Here is a 23,833-nt window from a genome sequence, read left to right as displayed (position 1 = left end):
TGGAAGGCAACCGATTGATATTTCTTTCTCACATCAATGTTTCTCTCTCCCTTTCCCTTCCTTGCTCTCTAAAATTAATACAAATATATCTTCTGGTGAGGAGTAAAAAATAAATAAAAGGCATACACTCTGCTTCCTAACATGCATATATACCAAGATGTTCAGCTTAACATTCTCCAAGAATAAAAAATAACCATTACAAATGTTTCTCAATCTGTATGAATGTTAAAAAGAGGAATAAATAAAATTTCTGAAGATGTTTAAAAAATACATACAAAATAGGAAAAAGCATGATAAAATACTACACAAATTGTAGCTTCCAAGAAATTGATGAAACAATATTCATAACTAAGGTGAAATCTCTAAACTCAATATGTTAAAAGTGCTGTATTCAGTGGTATAATTAGAGATTATTTTAATTTCTTGATTTGAATTTTCATATATTTTCCTAGTTTTCCACAGTATGTCATAATTACTTAAGCACAGGGGGGAAAGGTAAACATTTTCTTAATGTTGAAGAAGGGAAGGAATCCTCTTTCATTGCTAGTCTTCCCTGACTGTAAATTCAAAATTCTATAACCACCTCTATCATTCATCTTTGTAGCAGATTTACTGTTTCATTTACCTGCCAGTGTATGGAGAAAAAATATCCAGTGCCATTATCCCTCCAGATTGTTGTCCCAAGCTTCTTCTAAACTCTTCCAAATGTTCTGCAGGCACGTAAGTAATTCTGCAACAGAACATAACCCATGAAAGCAAAGGGAAGCAAAGTTTTGGCTGACTGTTAGTAAAGATTCCAAAATATAGAAATAAATAATACTGCCCCTTTATTCCTGCTTTATCACACAACTCATTTAATCAGCTTACTCAGCAGAGAATCCAAACATCAAAAAGACAACGTATCCTATAGGTAAGAATAACAGAAATTTAATCTCAAATTCTGCTGACAAACTAGATGCTTTCCAAGAATCATATGGGTGAGGAAAAAAACAACATTATTAATATTCCCAAATGAGAAGGCTAAAACAACTTTTTGGAATTAGAAAGATCTATAAACTCTTAGGAAAATGATTGTCAGTAATAACACTGATTTCATCCAAAGAGTCTTGGTATCCTCAGCAGAAACAAATTAAGCATACACTATTAAAACACTGAGTTTTTATATTATTTTATGTAAATAACTTTATAGTCTTACACAATACTGGTACAGAATTAATTATGGGTATTAACAAGCATTATCAATAGATAAATGTTAGCTCTGTTAAGTTATGAACTCTCCCAGTCTGAAGTTAAGACTATGGAAAGACACTCTTACTAATTTGTAGCAACTCCTTATAAGCTCATTTCGGTTTCAGAGGAAAGCCTAGTGCGTACACTTGAACAATCACTTCCTAGTTCAGTGATGGCGAACCTTTTGAGCTCGGCGTGTCAGCATTTTGAAAAACCCTAACTTAACTCTGGTGCCGTGTCACATATAGAATTTTTTTGATCTTTGCAACCATAGTAAAACAAAGATTTATATTTTTGATATTTATTTTATATATTTAAATGCCATTTAACAAAGAAAAATCAACCAAAAAAATGAGTTCGCGTGTCAGAGGTGACACGCGTGTCATAGGTTCGCCATCACTGTCCTAGTTCAACAAGTACTGGGTGAAAGCCCATAATGTGGAAGGCACTGAGTTAGATGCTGACCACACTATAATGTTTAGAAAATGACGTTTGAAAATGCAAGTTGACTGCTGTCCTAGAAGGCTTTGTAGTTGATACCCTTAAGTGGGCTGTTCCAAGATCCTCAAATTAATGAAAAGGCAAGAGAAATACTGCATTTGAAGCCAGCTCAGCATGTCTGCACAACTAAAAGAATATACAAGAACCATAAAGACGAGTAAACCAGCTCTCCATAACCCACCCATAAAGACAGTACATATAAAATCTCAGCACCAGAGCGCAGGATGAAAGCACTGTCTTTCATGTTACAATAAAAGATGAATTACATCAATGTCATAATTACTGAGTAGGGAGGCATGTAATTTCAGACGTAGTGGTTATTCTATAAAGAGTGGCCTCACTCTGTGAGGTCACTGAGATCTGGAGTCGGGAGACACAGCGCTGCTGCTCATCAGGAGCGTGATGGGAGCCTAAATCACTACCACTCAATCCAGTATTCTCCATCGCAAAAAGGACACCCTTTTTCATGAGGTTCCTGTAAACTAGAGGCATAACACGAATGTAAGGCAGGGCGCTAACAGGGCCTCGGCGAGCCTCGGCACGGCCGATCACAATTCAGGGGCCCTTGGAATCTCTTCATGACAGTTTTACCTGGAGGATTAAAAACTCAAGCAGAGAGCACAGGTCACTGGGTTTAAGATAGCCTGGGTGAAAGAGAGGTGCTCTAATTCTGACCCAACTTAATCTATAACAACACCTTCTCTGTGGATTAAAATATACTCAATAGTAAATTCACATTTAGCCCTTCAAAAATAGTAAGTTAGAAATACAAAACAGCTGGTACTGGAAAAGAAGACTGATTGTATTTTACATAAAAAGTAAAGATACACATAAAACCCCAAACCTGCAAAGTCTATTCAAGAAAACAGGTATTATTTCTGAAGATTCAATATAATCAAACACATATAACTAAAACATTTAGAAAAACAGCCAGGAAGAGGGGAGGGGTGGGGGAAGTTAGAACACAAGGGTGAAATAATGATAATCAGTGCAAAGTATTTAATTTTTAACTGGTTTGCGAAGGAAAAGATATTCCTATACTAAACAATATTGAAATGAATTTTCCTCTATACTTGTTCAAAGATGGTTTTCAAAGGGTGAGGGATGGGGAGCTTTACATTTTTCTCATATTTTAGGTAACAGTGATAAAGGTTAAAGAAGGCAGTTTTCATAAATATTTAGCCCAATATACACAGCCCGGCCACCAGAACAAGCATCCCATAATGCAACGGCACATCCAGAGCAAATCACCGAAACTAAATTAGGAACGGTGCAAATAACACGGACACTGTGGATTTGAGAGCTATGTTAAAAATTCTTACATGTAAACTAACCTTTGGTTAGGCGTGGAGTGGAAGAAAAAAAAGTAACGTTAGTGATGCCGAAATGCGATATGGCTCCTCACCCAGAGCCTGTGCCTGAACATGCAGCAGGATCACCCCTGACAAAGGAGCTTAAAATCTTAGTAGCTGGAAAATATGATTTTTAAATAGGTTCACAAGCATCAGTGCAATGTGAAACTGTAACAAACCCATAGCTCTGTTGTAATTTATGTCCTTATGTAAAATGAAGAAAAAAAGAATCCAAAATGTATACCCTGAATCTACGCCTGGCTCTGTCCCTGCATCTGATGGTACAAAAGCATGGAATGGTTTTCACAGACAAGTTGTAACACACAGCCATAATGAGCTTTTTGAATCACCGGTACTCACACATAAAAGGGGGCTCAGTCGTCAGCAGGTGCTGTAGAAAATCTAGAATGTGAAGCATACGCCGCGGCATCTTTTTACAATGGTGTTAACAAATGTCAATGTCTTGTGCTGAATATGCGATGCATACATATGTAGTTAAAAGTGGGTGCTCCTGGTTGATTTTCCCCTTTTCACCTCCCTCCCCATCTACACCTCCCCCAGAAAAGCATCTGCTCTCTACTGGTGTCTATAGCAATGATTATTAACAAGCATGGGAAAATGTAACTGCAATCAATCTTTTATTCCTTGATCAGGAATTCATCCCACACTTTGGGTTAAGGCAGGTGAATTCTGATTCCGCTCGGTAATTATCTGGCAGATGTTACCAGCAGCTGCTACTAAGCACAAAACCCTGGCTATTATTACAGAAATATAAGAGCTCCTGGCAAGGTGGAGTGAGAAGTGAAACAGAATGCATTCTGGTGAGGCTTCACATCTGGTTTTCCATAGAAAATAATGGAACCTGGAACTTAAACTGGCTGTTCTTGAACTCTTGAAACTCAAATTAGCTACCCAGGCGTGCACGAACGCACACTCACCATGTTCCTAGCTCTCTATCATAAAAGGCAAAAAAGAAATCTGTGCATTGTCTCAACAAGCAATGCTTTTCCTAAAACCAAACAGTCATATAACTGAACCATTAAGTTTTTTTTTCCTGAGTCCCTCCAATACACTTCTCTACCACCACCCCAGATTAAGCTAAATTTGTAATAAGAAATAAAAGGGAAGAAACAGGAATGGAGCCTAAATCCGGGCAATGACTACAAAGCTTAATTAGCCAGGGGCAATGCATGGTTCCATTCAGAGTAAGGGAGGCCTAGACTTTCCTTTTGGGAGGATTACTCATAGCTTTCAAGGTAATTCTAAACCTTTAGCTTCATGAAAGCAAGAGATCTGGAAGGCACAGGGCCAAAAACACTTCATGCAAAATGCATGGAACATGCTGCTCAGCCCTGGCCAGACTAAATGGAGATTTGTTTTATCATTTAGCACATTTTTTTTTCTGAAAAAGGATTATATGATTCTAATTTCTTTCCACTATTCACCCAATGGTCAAACCATAACCATCTGAATCACAGCTACAGTAGGACACTTAAGAAGAAATCAAAGTGTCATGTTGTTATGTTTGGGAGTTTGTTTGTGTGTGAGTGTGTGTGTGTGTGTGTGTAAAAGAGATGGATTAACTGATTGATTTATTGACTGATTTCCAGAGGAGGGAAGGCTGTGGGACTTTCTTCTTTTCTTTTTTTTATTATAAGATACCACAGTACATTTTTGCCTCCTGGGATCTAAAAGCAAGTATTTATAAAGCGAACTCTCTAGACATCCCTCAAGGTCATCATGATGCTACTGTCCACATGAGGGAAAACACACACACAAACACACACACACACACACACACACACACACACACACACACAACAGCAGTAAATATGAGAAAAGGAGAAAGAAGACTTTTGGTGTTGAAAACGTACTGAATACAATTTCTGGAACAGGGTAAATGAACGACTTATGCCAAATCAATGTCACATGGTCTCATTTTGGGGCTACCTTTGAAGATCTTCAGTAAATTAGAATGGAGGAAAAGGCTAGAACCAAGCACCAATTATGGCACTAAGAGACCTGCATCAGAGCTCCAAGCTCAATGCGGGCATTATTGCACAATAAATCAAGTGATCAGTCACCAGGCCATCTGCATTTTATGCTGCATATAAACTGTATAAGCTAAACCTTTGCCATGAAGAGTCTCCATGTGGATGCATACCATTTATCTTTTAAGCAAAAGAAATGGACATTGGACCACAAGGGATGAGAAAGGTACTTACTGTTTCTCTTTTTTTCTGAGTAGAGAGACACTGATTTTTTAATGATGTTTACTTGCATTCATGTTATTAATAAGATAATTATGGAATAGTCATAGGATTTCATTCCATAAAATAAACGTCAAAAGACATACAAAAATTTGAAAGCCCATTAGTGAAATTCTGCCTGAAAATAATACATTTTTATGAGAGAAGAATCTACTCCAAACAATATATATTTTTCTACTTTTTATTGAAGGCATAATGAAAACCAGATTGAAAATATTGTTTTTCTTACCTAAGCTCTAGAAATATGTACTTTGCAAATGAATAATACAGAATGCAGTCAATAAAATAGCATTCATACAAAAAAGTCTCCCCTAATAGTAACTATTACATTAATTTAAGGTCAGCAATCTTTCCCTGAGCTCTTATTTTACTAGTTTATCCCTTATACAAAAATACAAATATCCAATGGTTAATGCTATAGGGAAAAGTCAAGCTGTTACATGGAGGAGGTGCAACAATAAAGTCATGAACTAATTTTAGGTTGGTTCAGGAAATGTTTAATGCCTTAAAAACCAAACCACATATGTAATGTGCATTGGGCGCATTATGGAATTATGGGACATTTTAAGCACTTCCTCACAAAATATCCTATATGACCTCCATTCAGACTATATCAACATATTGGTGAATTCCCTTGGATCATGAGGTTCAGCACAGGTAAATTACTCATCCAACTGGCACTGTTCTCTATGGTCTTGTCCATTACTGGCCCTCAAACTGGCTTAGTTCTAGGACTCATACAGGTCACATAGGTAGTGCACAATTCCTTATATGGAGGGCCAATCAAAACATCTTTATAAGATTTTAAGAGTGGACCTTCCTGTTCTGTGAGAGATGTCATTATCTCATATCTAAGGTTTTTGCAAAAAAATCATATAAAAAGTAAAATTAAAAGAGAAAGCAACATTGTTTTACAATATTTCTTTTTTTAATAGCAGGTATTTATTTATTTCAAGAAATTAAAGAAGTGACTCAGTTGAGAAAAGTTAAGTTTCCCCTTTTTAAAAGGGGTGGGTGGATCATACACTGGAGACCCATTCCAGCTGATGTGCATGACTTACAGGAATGGCTAGAGTGCTCCCTCCTATTCTAGGGGGAGCTGCAGAATGGGGAGGGACTAGGGAAAGGATCTCTGGAGTATGCCCCCAATACTAGTTGTAGGTCAGCTCCACTTCATTTTTTTGCGATAAATCAGAGCCCTTCTGGGTGATGCTGAGGCTGCTGTACTCCTGGGCTGTTCTGGTCCTTCTCCTTTTGATGTCCCTGAGGGGTTCCATGGGATCTTAGGATTGACTTGTCCTCTCACATCCAACCAGAAGGGGAGGGCCTTTTGGGTGGGAGTGTTCTCCGTTTCCTTTTTCTTACTAAGGGCTTCAGCATGGAGCTGGAAGACTCTCTGGCCTCCATTCTCTTCACTTCCACTGTCTTTACTCAGCCAGGCTGAAATGCAGGGTCCAGCTCTTGGACCTTCTAAGGTCTCTGTAACAGGTCGGATGGTCATCTCCCTCCTACAACCACAGTCACACTGCACAGGGTGTTACTGCTGCTGTCCCTGGCACTGCACCCTGGTCAGGCCCTGCCGGTGCAGGGTTAGGAAAGACAGTGAGTCCCTAAGCACAGAGTGTTTGCATGAAGCATATTGTTGGACTCCTTCCCCACTAGCCTAAGCGAGAGAGGTGGCCCCAGACACCTCAGTGACCACAGGAAGGCTCCTGACACTGACCAGGTCATGGTCACTGGACTCTTCCTGTCCTCTGCCTCCAACACAGGTATGTGCATCATATCACAAGCTGGCAGGGCATGGGTACACTGTAAGCCCCCACTGGGGGTCTCAGGAAGAACACCAAGTCTTCCCAGTGTGCAAACTGATTCTTCCTTTGCATCTGAAGGGGGCATAATTGTAGGTAAAAAGAGCGGCCAGTACAAGCTTCAAGAGGAGTGTTCTCCCTCATGATGGTAGATGGACATCTATACAGACTTCAAAGGAGGCAGCCTGGTCAGCTCCGAGCTCTTGGCTGACTTAAGTCCCCTTCCCCAGTAGTGGCCATATCTGACACCAACTGCACAGCTGACACCAGGGGGTGCGAGCAGCATGACATCAGTACTGGGAGCCGGGGCTGGTGCATGCGGTGCCCACAGTGACCATTCACACACTGTGTGCACGTCGATCACTCTTTCTCTCTTGCTGACCTGGATGAAGTTGCTCTCAAACATGGGAATGTGCTGGAACAGGCGCACGCATCCTTGCTGCAGCTGCCCCATGGAACCACGGAACACGAGCAGCACGACAGGTGGCTGCCGAGGGCGCCACCCTCCCACAGCTTCCTGCTGCTACTCATGTCTGTCTTTCATTAAGACCATTGCACATCCTTTCTGGAATCTCCACCTGGGTCTGAACCACAGCCCCTCGGGGCCGCCTTTAAACTTTTGCTGTCTATTATGGCCTGCAGCCCTCACACATAGCACCATGTCCTCATGCCCACAGCTGCCCCCACAGGAAGGGGCAGCGTCCTCCTGCAAACAGCCACCCATCCAGGAGCTGAGAGCGCAAGGCATGCATGCTCAGTCCTAAAATATTTCAACACTGTTATCTTAAAAATGATCGAAAATCAGAACTATTCAGGAATAGTCAAACCTGTAAGTGATTTATATTAAATAATTATGTAGTTTTTGTATATCAAGTAGAAATGTATTTGGGGGGGGGAACACCTCTGATTAATGAACTGAAATTCCTGAATTTCCCAAGCCAAACTGGGGTCCCAATGATACTTACTTAATGTCAGGCCCAATGAGGGAATGTCTTCTCAACATGGCTCGTGCCTGGGCGTTGGTTAAACTGATAGTAGATTCTTCATTAATAGACAAGATGCAGTCCCCAACGGCAATCCGGCCATCTCGACTAATGGCACCTCCATGAATAATGCTTCGGACAATCACCCCCAAGCCATCTTTGTTAGCGCTTACTGTCATCCCTATGGTAATGGAGGAACACAGATATGGATTAAATTTGCAATTTTCAAATTCACTTTTATTTGAAAGTCACATAATCCCTATGAATTAGCACTAATTTTTCAAGCCAATAAAAAACAATTAAAATGAAAGACACACAGGCCTACACTAGAGTGAATGTATTTTAGGCGATCTGGTGTGTTACCCCTTACATAGAAAGCTCTCCCAGGGAGCATGTTTTCACAATATCAAATCAATGTCACAACAGGAGTCCATCTTATATGTATAAGAGAATAAAAAACAGGACCATGAATGGAAAATTAGTTCAATACATCAAGAAACTCTGTGCTACTACTTTATTCCCAAATCATTTGTTCATTCAGTATAGACTTCTTATATGCTTACTATGTGCCAAATACTATGTTGGTGAGAAATACTACCTCTTTCTCACCCTTTATTCTTAATCCATCACCCAGTCCTGTTATTTCTATCTCCAGAACTTATCCTGAATCCTTGCATCTTTCTCCATTTCCTTACTAACCCTAGACTAGGCTAGCACTTTCTCTTGCCTCACTTTTCAAAACAGCCTCCTGTTTGGCTTCCAGTGCATTTTTCTCAGCAGACAGAGATGACAAATCCCATCACTCCCTTGGTAACAACCCTTTAATAACCTACTGTTATGATAACATACAACACACCTACTTGCACAGTCTTGGGGCCTGGTGTCCTGGCCCTCTGAACATGCACCCTTCCTTGTTCAATGTCCTCCTTGGCTCCCTGTGTTCCAGCAACTATGCTTCAGAAATTCACCTGGTCTCTCCCCATGTCAGAGGGACCCACAGCCACTCAGCAGTTCCTGCACAGCTAACGCCTCACTTCAGTATCACTTCCTCAAAAATGACATTCACAACAAGCCTCACCCGAATTTATAATCCCTTCTCATCCTACCCTCACTCTACACCTTCAAAAATATAAAACCTTTTAAATTATGTTAACACGTTATGTAAAATAATGTTAATTCACTTCAATCAAGTGCTAGAAGTTCCTTCCAAAACAAGATAACATAACTAAACCAGGTAAGGAGAGTATTTATAACAACTTTTTTCTGAGGAAAGTGACAATTCCCTCTTTAAATATTTATTTATTTTTGGGAAAAAAATACAAAGTAATACTTTCTGACTAAAGATTAATTCTAATTATACCAAATTAGATATATTTTTTAAATATTTTGAAAGAACAACCCTGACTACAATTTGCTTATAGCCTTAGATTTCATGCCTAGATATGGGGAATCCAGGCTACTAGATATCATTTTCTGACAGAAATGAACCATTATAAAATGAATTCAAAATATTCTTTTAAGACTCACACTAATGATTTTTAAATGCATTGTCATGAAGGAAACATCTCTGTTGATCATAAGCGAACAAACATGTTTAGACGCTGTTTCATCCCAGGTGGGTCTCTTATGAGCAAAGAGGCTGGCCTGAAAAGTTTCAACAGGTTCTCTAGTTTGCTCTGATGCTGCCACCCTTCGCACTAAGCTCCACCAATGTACTACAGTGACATCCAAATGTATGACTATAAAACAAAATTTCACTCGGTGGCCCATCCTGGGACTCCAACACTTCATCTTGTTCTCACTAGCACCACGCACTCTACAACACAGCAAGCCACACATTTGGGGCAGACATCATGAGTTATGGTGAACATGACCTCTAACTTCATTTTTAATAGCATCTTTAACTCCCAGCTCCAGCAGCTATTACGCTGTCATAAACCAAGAGATAGACATCAGTTGTTTCAGCTTGTATTTTCCTTTTGCCAAATGATCATTTTCAGGGTTCAACAACTTCAAGGTAATCTCCACTAACTAGATTTTGATTGTAACTTATAAGATCTCCCAATTTCTTCTGGGAGGAAGAATAGTAGGAATAGCCTAAATCGTATACTGTAGAACTAGAGAACTGGTTCCAAATTGGAGTTCCACCACCTCTAATCAGTGTGGCCTCGGGCAACTAACTTAACCTCACACTAGATCTCATTTTATCATTTTACTCATCTGTAAAATGGGGATAATGCCTATTTTTAGGGTTGTATTAAATGAGAAAATAAGTACATAATAAAAACTTATGTAGAATACCTTTCAAAGTCCCCAACCCAAAGTGCTCAACAAAGTACAAAACATAAACAAATGACAACTCACAAAATATATTTAAGATGCCTCTCTATGCTAATCAAAAGCTACATTGCTCTCTAAGGGCTCAAGAAAAACATAATTCAGCTTCACAATGACACTTGTTATCACAGCAATCTCCATGTAGCCTTGGGTAACTCAAGCACTGATGTGTATTGTGTAGTATGTGAAAACCAGAGAGAGACTGAAGTTTGAGTTCTGATTCCATCTCCTAAAGACTGAGCACTTTCAGAAAAATGAGTGAGTATGTTTATGTTTCTGTACCTAATCTGTGAACAGAGGACTGATCTTTCTTTCCCTTCTACCTTATTACCTTCAAGTCCTAATACAACATATCTACAGAAATGAGAACAGACCTACCAAAAATCATTAAGATTAAAAGTTTAGCCGAAACCGGTTTGGCTCAGTGGATAGAGCGTCGGCCTGCGGACTGAAAGGTCCCAGGTTCGATTCCGGTCAAGGGCATGTACCTGGGTTGCGGGCACATCCCCAGTAGGAGATGTGCAGGAGGCAGCTGATCGATATTTCTCTCTCATCGATGTTTCTAACTCTCTATCTCTCTCCCTTCCTCTCTGTAAAAAATCAATAAAATATATATTTAAAAAAAAAAGTTTAAAAGGTCACTATGTGCATGTGTACATATGTGCATATATTTGCATATGACATTTCCTCCCTAAATTTAACAGAGTTAAAAAAAAGTGATTCATGAAATCAAAGCAAATGGATTATGACAACTTTTACAGAACCTATCCAGAAAACAAAACCTAAAAACAAGCTCATGTAAGTTAAGGGGAGACTGTGAACCTAGAAAAAGTGTTCAGTTGTTCATTGATAGACCTTTCATAACACACTCACCTATCAGCACAAAGCAAGCCTCTACTTGGATTTTCTAAAATACTATCACATTTCTTGTTACTTCAAGTTGTAAAGGCAACACCTTCCTACATTAAAAGCTTAAATGGTTGCTTTAATTAAATTAATGTTTTATGCAGATTTTAAAAATAGGCCTTTTTCACAATTCCTTTACATTTAGTTACCTTAAGTGCTGCAGAAATCTGAATAGTGAACATCTCCTATCAAAAGAGACAACACAGAAATGTTCTTGCTTTAGCAAAGTGAATTTGAACTCCAAAATGCTGGGCCTCAGGAAATCGCACATCCAGGAAAAGGCCTATCTACATTTTGAGTATGTAAATGAATTCAAATGAATCACAAAAGTAAAACTAAAAGTTACTTCTATTTATATTAAAACTAGTGGCCGGGTGCATGAATTCATGCACATTGAAAGTAAATTATTTAGAAGAAATATTTTAATATTGCTATTCGCCCTTTCTCTATAATAGAAGTGTCAACCAAATTCATGATCGACAATGACAGATGGAAATACATGCGCACAACTGGCGCCAGTGAGAGCTTTATATGTATCGCACGTGCACAAGTCAACTTAGCCTTTTATAGATATAAACCTGCTTAATTAGACCTGCTTTCTGATTTAGATAAACTTTTTCCAGCCCAGTGAAGCACCCCAACTTCTCTTCAGGTAATTGTCAGCAACACAGCAGTAAATATCAACACAAAGCAGATTATTATTATAGATCACTCAGGGAGAACATAGGGTAAAATATTTAACTGCAGCAGTGTTTGACTATATTCTGCCCAGTGAGAAAATCTGAAGTTATTTTCAAGGTCCACCATTTCTTACTTCTTTTCAGTCTCAAGTTTCTAAACTTTCTAAATCTCTGTTTTCCCGGCTAATGGAAAGAAAATAGGATTCCAACAAGTCTCCTATCTACCTACTCCAGGACTTCTGTAAGGATCAAATGAGATGAGGCACAGGAAAACGCTTCACAGACATTTGGTTAAAGTGTAAAATGTTTCCACCTGTGTTTCTGGAACTCCAAGGAGGCTAGTCGCTAGGGAGAGGGAGCCTGACGTTGCCATGTGATGTCATTACCCGGCACCCACACGACAGTTTCAGGGGTGGGCTGGGCTATGGGCTGCATTTTGCGCCATGGGGTCTGGCAGCCTCGGCTGCGATTTGGTGGGCTGTCACTCCAGGGTGGTGACCGGGCCTGTGTCCCACTTGGGGGAAGCCAAGTGTTGCTTTCTGGGGGCCAAGTCCGCAGTGCCGTTTCTCTATGCATGTCACAGCAGCTCCTGTGCTAAGCGTCTGCCCCCTGATGGTCAGTGTGCATCATTGCAACCGGTTGGAAGGTGGGAAGGACACTTAGCATATTATCCTTTTATATAGATAGATTTGGTTAATAAGCTAATGGCACTATGTTTGCACACTTCTAGGTTTAGTCACACACAGCAAATGAAAGGACTCTCTTATACTTTAATTTTAAAATCAAGCCATTGAGGTTTAAATGGATTTTCTGATATGACAGAAAGCAAGGACACTTCACCTTTCACTATTTTTCCCACCAAGAGATTAATCATAATTAGTATATTTTAAAAATCAAAACTTAAAAGCTATGGTGGAATCACCTTAAGTGAGTCCAACAACAGATAAATGAATAAACAACCTGTGGTTGCTCTGGCCAGTGTGGCTCAGTTGGTTGAGTATCACCCAGTGCACTGAGAGGTAGCCAGTTAGATTCCTGGTCAGGGCACATGCTCATTCCCAGGTAGGAGGCATGCTGGAGGCAGCCAGTCAATATTTCTCTCTCTCTCCTCCTGCCTTCCTCTCGCTCTAAAAAATCAATAAAAAAGTGGTATGTGTGTTTATTTATATATATATAATGAAATATTCTACCTTCAAAAGAAGGAAATTCTGACACATGTTGCAACATAGAACCTTGAGGGCATTATGCTAAGTGAAATATGCCAGTCACAATAAGACAAATACTCTATGATTCAACTTACATGATGTACCAAGAGTAGTCAACATGTATAGGAACAGATGATAGAATGATGGTTGCTAGGAGGTAGGGGACAGGGAAAATTGAGATTTATTATTTAATAGGTATGGAGTTTCAATCAGAGAAGATGAAAAGGTCTGGAGATGGATGGTAGTGATGGTTGTACTACGATGTGAATGTACCTAATGTTACAGAAATGTACATTTAAAAATGGTTAAAATGGTAAGTTTTATGTTAGGTATCTTGTACCACACTTAAAAAATAAGGTGTCTGGCCTGGCCAGTGTGGCTCAGCAGTTGAGCATCAACGCAGGAACCAAGAGGTCACCAGTTCGATTCCCGCTCAGGGCACATGCCAAAGTTGCTGGCTCCCTCTCCAGTGGGGGAATGCAGGAAGCAGCCTATTGATTATGTTTCTCTTTCATCAATGTTTCTATCTCTCTATCCCTCTCCCTTACTCTCTGTAAAAATCAATAAAAACATATTTAAATCCTGACGATTTAATAGAATATATTAAAGATATATGTGATTTTTCTGAACAGCTGAAGAAAAAGATTTGAAAAATTCAACATTCTCTCAGCAAACTAAAAATAAAAGCAAGCAAGCCAAAGGGGTCAGATTGTAAACTCCGATGTACTCAAACCATGGCTCTTACAAGAGCCTCCAACTGTTTCCAATCTAATTCTCCAAACTAAGCGAGCATGATCTTCCTAAAACACAGTCCCCATCCTGTCACTCTTCTGCCCTTAGCTCCCGCTGTATGTAGGAGTTTAAGCCCCGAAGGGTGTTACAGCAGCAGTCCTGTGTCCTGCCCATGAACCCTCCCCACAGCCATCTTCCGTCTACCCTACCTTTAACTTCAATTCTTATTTTGCTCACCATGCTTCATCCATACCAAACAACACTCAGTAACGCTTCCCATTTCTCTGCCTTAGCTCTAATCACTTCCAGCTTTTCCTAACTCCTCAACTATGTGGTAAAACTCTACTCCTCCTTTTTAAAGAACTAAATCAAATATCTTCTCCTCTTTGGAACCTTTCTAAACTGCATACACTCAGAGAGCAGGGATCAGTTATTCCCTCTCTCAAGCCTTCAATGTTCTATGTATGAGTGTCTATCATAGTATGCAATGCATTTAGGACTTTCTGTGTCAATTAGCTAATTTCTTAAACTCATGTTCCTTGAGAAAAGTAACTGCTTCCTGGTTTCTCTAGACAGTGGCTATAATATAGAAAAAAAATGAACGTTTTATAGTGGGTGAAATATAGATCGAGTTCGAGTTTCTCAAAACAGTAGGGATTTTTACAAAATCTCTGTTTTATGAGTTGGTAAAAAAAATGGGTTTTATGGCAAATTAAATGAGAAATGCTGCACTCTATAACATCTTCTTAAAGAGGCACATGCACATTTGAGTATTAAAGATACTGAGATGTAGCATAAACAGAAGCCCATCTCCTTAAATTCATCACATTTCAAACTTGGAAGCCATCTATAACTCCTACTTACATCCCGCAGAACCAGTGTTCTAAGTAACATGCTTTCAGACACACTGCATTAACAGATGAACTATTTCTGACATGCTTTGATATTTATAATACCTGTCTCAAATTAGTGAATTACAGAAAGTTCAGTAGTTTACGTTTTATATCATTCCATTAAATGTAAATATAGGCGACATGTGATAACTAAGTAAAAATTCTCTACTATAATTCTCCATTTAGCTGCTGTTGGTAGAACCCAGCCACCACCAAATGGAACAAAATCGAGAATGAGACCTAGACTAGAATCCCACTCACCATGTGAGCCCTGCTGGACTTCTTTGCCAAGTCTCAAATTTAACAAGGAAACAAGACCCCGCCGTGAGACCTCAATGTAAAGGGCACTGGTTGGTCACATGCCAGAAGGAGTAGGATCCCTGATGCAGAGCTGACCAGAGTCCTGGACAACACTCTGCATTCAGAGCACCTGTTCTAACACCCTACATCTACTTTCCATCAGAGAGCGCTGGGGACAGAGCTGAGTCACATGACTGCTTAACTTGAAAGAAAAATTTAAAAAGAACAAATGTGCTCTGCCTCAATAGAGCTTTAGTTATTAAAATTAGGATTTCATTTTTACAGAAACTTTTCTTTGCCCAACTCTGAAGGCTGTGTGATTATTAACTAGCCACAACCCCTTCTGGCTAAGAAAGGACACAAAACTCCTGCCACCTGGGAAGGACTATTATAACTCGCATTTACATTTTGGTAGTGGCACACCTGGCTGTCTTTTTAGTCTTTCTTTCAGTGAATGAAAGAAATTAAATACAAACTGACTTAATGCATAACTGGTAACATTCAAAAAAGCTAATAATTTGCTTTTCCAAAGAATTTAGAATTCCGAATTGCTGACTTTTCATTTTCTAAGAATTCCTTTTCTGATTTGCTGTTTCATACACAAACAATTCTGTGTATCTTTTACTTGAATGTAAATGAGGCCACTGCATACTCTTAAGTAATTAAGAGAGTGAGGGATTTAAAAGCTAGTCTGAACTAAACAAACCTGTTAACCATTTCAGGAAAGATAATGAGTACATAAAAAGAGAAACCGTAAAAACTACAGTAAAATTTAAAACATCTATTTTCTTACCTATAGTCAAAAATATCAAAACCGGTTCAATTTTTCCTCTTTGTGAGGGCGTTGGTTGGGAAGGTATGTGTGGAAAATAAGGAACTTACCTAGGCTAGAATTGCCTTTTGCTATGGTAATAGTCTTCTCAAAAAGTTCTCTGGATATATTCTGAAGCATGATACGCTCGGCAGTAGAGGCCAGAGAGCTCTGTTGATTTAAGAACTCAGAGCCCTGACGGAAAGAAAAAAATAAGTCACATGGAAAGGGAAATTAGACTTTGGAATATGATTTCAACATCACACATGTTCTCTCATTGGTTGTGCTTTATTCCACAAGAATCCATAGCCAAGACAAGTTCATAGGTTGGCTTCTGGAAAACCTCAGCGTCAGGAGAGCACCAGCTCCACATGGGGAGCTGAGCTAGAATACTTCCCTGTCCCCAACCTCATGACCTCATCCTAACACACCCACCGTATCTTTAAAATATTACCTTTCCCGTTGAATCAGGCAGCAGAGAAGTAAGCTCTGCACTTGATATAACTTCACTGGGTAGGTGAGACTCAGCCCACATGCCTGTGTTTTCACATCCATATTGTTGTTCAGGTGTATAATCATTTACAATAAACCCAGAAGCAGGTCCCATGCTCAAGTCTACGGAAGGTGGGCTGTCATCCTGTCTTTGCAGGAGGTTCTGAGTGTAGAGTTCTTCCAAAGGCACTTGCAGATCAAGTATTGGATCCGAAGAACTGTCAGTAACATCCTGAAGATGAGAGAATAGAAAAGAAAAAATTATGGCCAGAATTACTTCAATGTATTTTGTAGGATCCTTTCTTAATGGCTGACTACTTAGTGGGGAAAAAAAACCTAAACACAACATAATTATTCATTAGTTAAAAAGCATTAGCAAACATACAAATTCATCACTTAGCTGATATTCTGTATACCTTTGTGTTTATAAGTGCTTTTCAATACATTTCCTGCAATCATACATCTCATGTTACACTTGTACACTATACTGTATATGAGATCATTTAGATACATTAGTATATTCTATTCACAAATAAAATCATTTGGAGTTCAATTTAAATGGGAAAGCAAGTAACATATTTCCAAATCTTATTTAAAGAGCAGCCTGAGTTCCTAAGTATTATAAGGTCAATTGCATAAAAGAATGACATTAATTGATTCAGATTCATAAGAACCTTTGAGGGAAAATTATTTCAACAGATATTTACAGGTATTTGTGGAAAAGAACAGAAAGCCACACAATTCATATTATTGTAGGGAATTTTTTCATAAATATTGTGCAAGATATAACAGAAGAAATACTAAAATGGGGTATTATAAGATGTAGGTTCTAATTCCGGCTCTCTCGTTAACAATCTGTACATTATAGAACCTCTCTTGGCTTTATATTTCTAAAATTCCCTAAACTCTAAAATTCCATAGTTCTACATAAATGCATGTATGTACTTACAACAGATATACTGTATCACTTATGTGCTTTGGGCAAGCAGTAGCTCCATGAACTGCTGCTGTTGAGTAAACTTATCAATTTTCTCTTCAATTCTTTGATGGATGTTTTGAAAGTATAAAAGCAGTATATGAATACAGTGTCACTGGCAAAGATTCAAGCCATACAGGTGCATAGTGTGTATGCACACTATATTAAAGTCTTCCTGTATGGCTCCTACTTCTTCTCCTCTCCCCAGTAAAACTGGCTGGCTTCAGTTGTGTGTTTATGAACCAGATTTTAAAATTCATTTGCATTACATATATATATCCAAATGTACACACTCACACATCCAAGCACACATATACATTTTAAAACCTAAACAGAACCATACACTACACAGGTTTTCCTCACCCAAGGATATGTTTATTGATTTTAGAGAGAAAGGAAGAGAAAGAAGGGGATTGGGAGAGGGAGAAAAACATCGATGTAAGAGAGAAACAGACCAATTGCCTCCCGTGCACACCCGACTGGGGAACGAACCTGCAACCCAGGTATGTGCGCTGACAGGAATTGAACCTTCAACCTTTTGGTATACCAACAATGCCCTAACCAACTGAAATACCTGTCCAGGGTGCTACTTGCTTTTCTGAAGTAAACTTATACCCTGACATGAGAAATTCCCATGTCGATGAATAAAAGTCAAATTCAATCTTCTTAAGGCTATAAAATCTCCCTAAGTTGGAAAGGCCTAGTGTGCAGACTCTGGTGCCCAGCTGCCTTAGTTGAGATGCTGGCTCCATCAGTAGGTACCTCTTTCAGCTTTGACAAGTTACTTAAATGCACTCTGTGCATTGCTTCCCTCCTCTATCAATGAGGGAAAATAATAGGACCTAGTCCAGGGATGGTGGGAGGATAGAGAGAGTTAAAACCACAAAGTACTAAAAACATTGCCTGACTTATTAGAAAGTGCCTGATAACTATTAGGCATTGGTGTTATTTTTACTGCACATCTTTGTGGACCCGTGAAAATTTATTTAGTATAAACTCCTACAATTAGAGCTGTTGTTCAAATGATATGCACACTTACAATGCTGTGCATAGCAAATGGGCTTCCAATTAGCAGTTCAGTGCTTTACTACGTGCACCCCTGACAACGGGTGAGGACATGCCATTTGTATGCCTTCTGTGAACTCTCTCTTTATATACTTTACCAAGGATTCTATCACATGGTATTCACTTCCTGTGGTCATGGACATATTCTGAATATAGTCTTTGTGATATACACTAGAAATCTTTCCCCAGCTTGTTACTTCTAAGTTTGTATGATCTGTACATGCAGGAGTTAAATTCTATATGTAATCAAGAATTCTTTATGTATTTTTTAACGGACTTTTTTTTTAACATATTTTTTTGACTTTTTACAGAGAGGAAGAGAGAGGGATAGAGAGTTAGAAACATCGATGAGAGAGAAACATCAATCAGCTGCCTCCTGCACACCTCCCACTGGGAATGTGCCCACAACCAAGGTACGTGCCCTTGACAGGAATCGAACCTGGGACCTTTCAGTCCGCAGGCCAACTCTCTATCCACTGAGCCAAACCGGTTAGGGCTTAACGAAATTCTTTATACAATTAAATTTGTCAATTTGTTGTGTGCTTTTGGGTTTTACATGTTGCTTAATAAGTCCTTCCTCTGCACAAAGTAAACAAAATTCTTTCTAGTACTTTTCTTCTATTTTATAATTGCTTTGTTTTCAGATTCAGTTTTAAACCATCTAGGATTTATTTCAGGGTGTGGTGTGAGGTATGGGGTCTCTCTTCATTTTTTCTAAGCAGGTAATCAATTGCTCCAACACAATTATCTTTCCTCTCCCTCAATAAAGTTTTTATCTCTCTGGAATTAACATATTCATGGTACAAAGAACTGAGAAAAATGGAAATATCAAACAAGCAAATAATATCTTTAGAATCCTCAGGAAAAAATGATAGAAAAATATCCTTCTCTGCACTCCTAGAATCTCATCAATAACCTGTTAGCTCATCCACCCAACTTTGATTATTTTAGTCTTCAGTCTTATTAAAAATAGCAGTATACTTACTAAAGCAATTGGTTAGCTTCTGTATTCTAAATTTATCATGATAACTAGCAGTAAGTCATCTCTCCCACTCCCTAAATAAACCTAACAACAAAAACCACTTTTCATCAGAAAAAGAGATCAAGCTGCCCTCCTTAGCTGGGGTTTACTGTAAATTGAGTAACAAATTTCCATGCATTATTCATGAAGGAGTTAACACAGACACACAGAAAAGAAAGAGCTAATCAACACAGCAGACAACATAAGCCTACTTAAGAAATGTTTCTGGTTGCTGAACAACCAACTGAGTTTTATTTTTAAAAGTCTTATGGATCTAAAAGAAAAACAAGAAGAACCCTCATGTATGTCCAAAAATAACTGCAACCTGGTATCTAAATGAAGTTGAGATATCAAAAATCCATCTAACATGTGCCTCCACTTGATATAGTCTTGTGTTGGGGGGGGAGGGGAAGGTTAAATAAAAATGTCAAATTTTCTTGAAACAGGTCTATTTCTTAAATGTAGTGAATAAGCTAAGGTTGTACTAGGGTACAGTATTTACCCAGATAATATATTTACATAGGCTAACCTGGGACCTTTCAGTCCGCAGGCCGACGCTCTATCCACTGAGCCAAACCGGTTTCGGCGTCTTCTTAAGACTTTTGGAAAATATACCATAAACAAAGCTACTCCAACTTACCTTGTTCCCCACTCTTTCTGAGATTGGGTATACGTCCTTTATTGTTTATACACTGGCTCTCCTAAGCAAAAAGGCAACATCTTTTATATTTTGAAAACGTGCAGTTCTGTCACTAGGATTTCCATAACCATTCTCATCATCTTGACTAGAGTGATTTAATTAGTTTTTGACACTAATCCTCTCCTCCAAACAATACACAGATTTTAAACAGGGATATAAAGATAGCAATATTCTAGGCTATAGAATGACAGTAAGTGAAGATTTGGGAATTTTTTTTTAATATATCACAGAATCCATGAGATGTGTTTGGTGTAGGAGGTGCAAAAAGCAGTTTCTATCTTGACAAACACCAAGTTCACCATGCACTAGAATCAACAGCATATCCTAGGGGACTGACGTTCACAAATGAAGGACATGTACCAACTAGTAATCATTTCATGCCTGGAGCAAGAGCGAGAAGTGTGTGCACAAGGGACGGTAGGGCCTGCAGGTGAGGATTAGGTGAAGGGGAGACTCATTACATAGCAATTATATTTTTATTGGGTGTATTGTTAAGCCAAAATAGGAAGGAAAAAAAATGAAAGCATCCTCTCCCCCATAATATGTTGAGCTTTTAAACAAAAGTCTAGAACCATTTAAGTTTGAAAACAATTCTCTCTGCATTTGTTATATCTTTGAAGGTGATGAGGAAAGGGGGATAAAAAGATTAATCAAACAATTAAAACCTAGAACAGTAAGAAAGAAAAATCCCCCTGGCTTTCTGCCTTTAAAATCCACATTTCAGTGGTCTGCTTCTATTAATCCAAATGCCCTGGAAGCAGCTATATTTTTCAGATTTTTGAGTGATGGCTATTTCCCTTAAATCCTGATATGATAACTAATCAAATTAAGGAGGCACCACTCATTTAAAAGGAAAAGACAGCAGAAGAGACTCCCAGGTGGGAGAGTGTTGTACAGAGGAGCTCACTCTGCCTGGGGCTGAGGTCCTCTGGGGTCTGAGCTGCTGCAGGGCTCCGACGGCTCTGCACTGAGGAAGTCCTCCCTTCAGGGTGGGTTCCTGCTCTGGGGGGACCAGTTCTTACCACTTCTAGCACACCTGATCACGGAGATGAGACCTCTCACAACGTATGGACACAGATAAAATTACCTGTGTGCTTCCAGACATGACTTAAGGCTATAAGACTTACTACATATTTAGCAATGTCAAAAACTTGAGGAGTCACTGAGAACCTCACACCCTATTTCATCCTTCTTCACATCAGTTATCATATACTATACAATCTTATTTTATCAATTAAAAAGTCCCAATCTGAGCTCACTTTCTTTAAGAAAAACGGTTAATTTGAAATTTCATAACAAATTACTATTCTGTCTTTTGAAAGTAAATTTAGTGCAGAGACAAAAAGATGAGTGCATCAACTAACTTTTTATTTATTTACACGCAATTTTCTAGTAAATATCTACATGCTAAAAAGATGCCACAGGAAACAAAAACAAAATCAAAACAAAACAAACAAAAACGTTGCAGAGATTCACCACTTCCTAGGAAGAGTGCTACTCTCAAAGAAAACTAAAAGCACACAGGGGTTTCACAATTTGTTTTAAAACACCCTCATTAATGCCTTCTTTGTTGTTTTGCAGTTTAAATATTTCAGTTGATAAGCCAGCTTGCCAAAATTTGCTTCAACAAAAGAGTAAACTGCTTGGGAAATGAAAAAAAAAATAGGAGGCAAACAGACTTCAGTAAGCCAATATGTTGTGCTGCATACAGCCAGCATTTGCCCTGTAAAATATATGCTTCTCAGTATGCAGATTGTGTAATCCCTTTAAGTAACAATTACAAAGTTAAACAATGCAATCTGTCCCACTGGCAAGAATTGTGCTATGCTGTGGATTAGGAGATTCCATTAGGAGATGAACTCAGCTTCCAGCCCTGAGGCCAGGAAAGGCTGAACGGGGTCCAGACAGGACGCTGTCACAGAGGCAGGCTCAGGTGTGGTGAGAGAGGAGCAGATGCTCCATTCAAGATTATACCTTGCAAACCAATTCAAAGAGACTGCCCAGCATCATTTGCAAGAATAACAGGTGTACCTTGAACATAAAAGAAAATGCTTTGATTGTTCTGGCCAAAAAATACTTGTTAATTCCGGAAAAGAGGAAAACTGTGCTAGATCTAGGAAAATTCTACTTTCCAACTTATTCATAGTTTCAAATTCCCTTCCCACTGAACTTATGTGAAAAATATATATTTCACATAATTAAGAATTATTGTCCAGTCTTTTTATCTTAATTGTTATTGGTGGTATATTTCCAACATAGAAAATTAAACACATATATCCACATATAAAAGCTTTGCCAAAATTTAACAGATCTTAACATTTTGCCATATTTTCTTCAATCTCTGTTTCTACTTACAACAATAAAGTGTATTAAGCTAAATTCCATGATTCCTTTTCTAAGAATAACTTCTTTCCTGAAGTTGAAAGGTACGATTCCTACACATTTTTAGTTTTTTTTAACACATACACACATACACACATACACATACTCATAAAAATACACTGAATTGCTTTGTATATCAATGTCTAGAAAATATAAACAATGCCAACAAATCAATAGAAAGATAAGCAACCCATTATAAACTTAGAGGCCACTGACAGAAGTGAAACCCAAATGGCCAATATATGAAAAAGTGTTCAACGTCACTAGTAATCGGGAACCCCAAATTAAATAGTAAGATACCATTTAACACCCAAAAGATTGGATAGGTTTTATAGATCATGTCACTAAGAAAATAAACAAAGTTGGAGAATTTATACCAATAATTTATTTCTAATATAGAAATGGACAGATATGTCAAGTAGCAACCAGATTGTTCAATCATATCCAGTGACTTAAACATATTTTGCTATTCACGATGATTTTTGTGTATTCTTTGGTCTCATTTTATATAAAATCATATGACAGCATTAAGTTTAACTTAGCTAGTAAATATCAAATTAATGCAAGAAATATTTTACTATCCAACTTTGCATGGAAGTCAGTTATGAAGTCATAATAAAATAACTAATTTTTTTCCAAAAGAGACAGTTAAAAACACAATTTGAGAAATAATTTTCATTAATTTTTTTCATTTTAACAAGAAAATCCTAACCACAGCTTTGAACCTCTGTGTCCATCACTCTGCATAACAGACCCTAGAATTAAACAGTCCCTGGGAGTCATCACTGACCCAATCAACACCACCTAAATGAAACTGAACTTCAATCTGGTAATGAATCCATGACTTGAGAAATAGAACGTATCTGACTTGCTACTCCTACAACTCAACTCCGCATAAACAGTGACCTCTGGAAAGTTACACACAAGGTTCTCCCATAAACGAGTTGGCATTCCCTTTGTACCTTGGGAGGAGAAGGTGGAAGGGAGGGACCATAGTTCAGGCCATCACTACAAGCACTGCTGTGAAGAGATAAAATAGAGGCTGGAGTAGAGTAGATACTGTCATCAGGAGAGTAGTGAGACTCAAATGCAGATTCATCGGCGAAGTCAGCATCGTTTGTGTCCACCTAGGGATAAAAACAATGATGTCAGTTGGAAATTCTGTTCTATTACAAAGTCTCCACTTGAG

General features: G+C 38.5%; 1 protein-coding gene across 5 annotated transcripts in view; it reads right to left on the bottom strand.

The window, feature by feature from the left end:
• MPDZ (multiple PDZ domain crumbs cell polarity complex component) overlaps window positions 1-23,833 on the bottom strand; it is a 135,167-nt gene that overhangs the window by 51,358 nt on the left and 59,976 nt on the right. For all 5 annotated transcript variants that reach the window (XR_002829772.1, XM_023755552.1, XM_023755555.1 and 2 more), the window contains 5 exons: window positions 23,607-23,771; window positions 16,463-16,732; window positions 16,080-16,203; window positions 8,127-8,325; window positions 626-730 (listed from right to left, as the gene is read on the bottom strand). Coding sequence is in view for 4 of the 5 variants with exons in the window: in XM_023755552.1 (XP_023611320.1) it covers window positions 626-730; window positions 8,127-8,325; window positions 16,080-16,203; window positions 16,463-16,732; window positions 23,607-23,771 (863 nt within the window). In the remaining variant the exon portion in view is untranslated. The remainder of the gene's footprint in view (window positions 1-625; window positions 731-8,126; window positions 8,326-16,079; window positions 16,204-16,462; window positions 16,733-23,606; window positions 23,772-23,833) is intronic.

Source organism: Myotis lucifugus, unplaced genomic scaffold, assembly GCF_000147115.1.
Source record: "Myotis lucifugus unplaced genomic scaffold, Myoluc2.0 scaffold_79, whole genome shotgun sequence".
Classification (NCBI taxonomy): domain Eukaryota; kingdom Metazoa; phylum Chordata; class Mammalia; order Chiroptera; family Vespertilionidae; genus Myotis; species Myotis lucifugus.
This window is presented reverse-complemented; position numbering and strand designations above follow the sequence as displayed.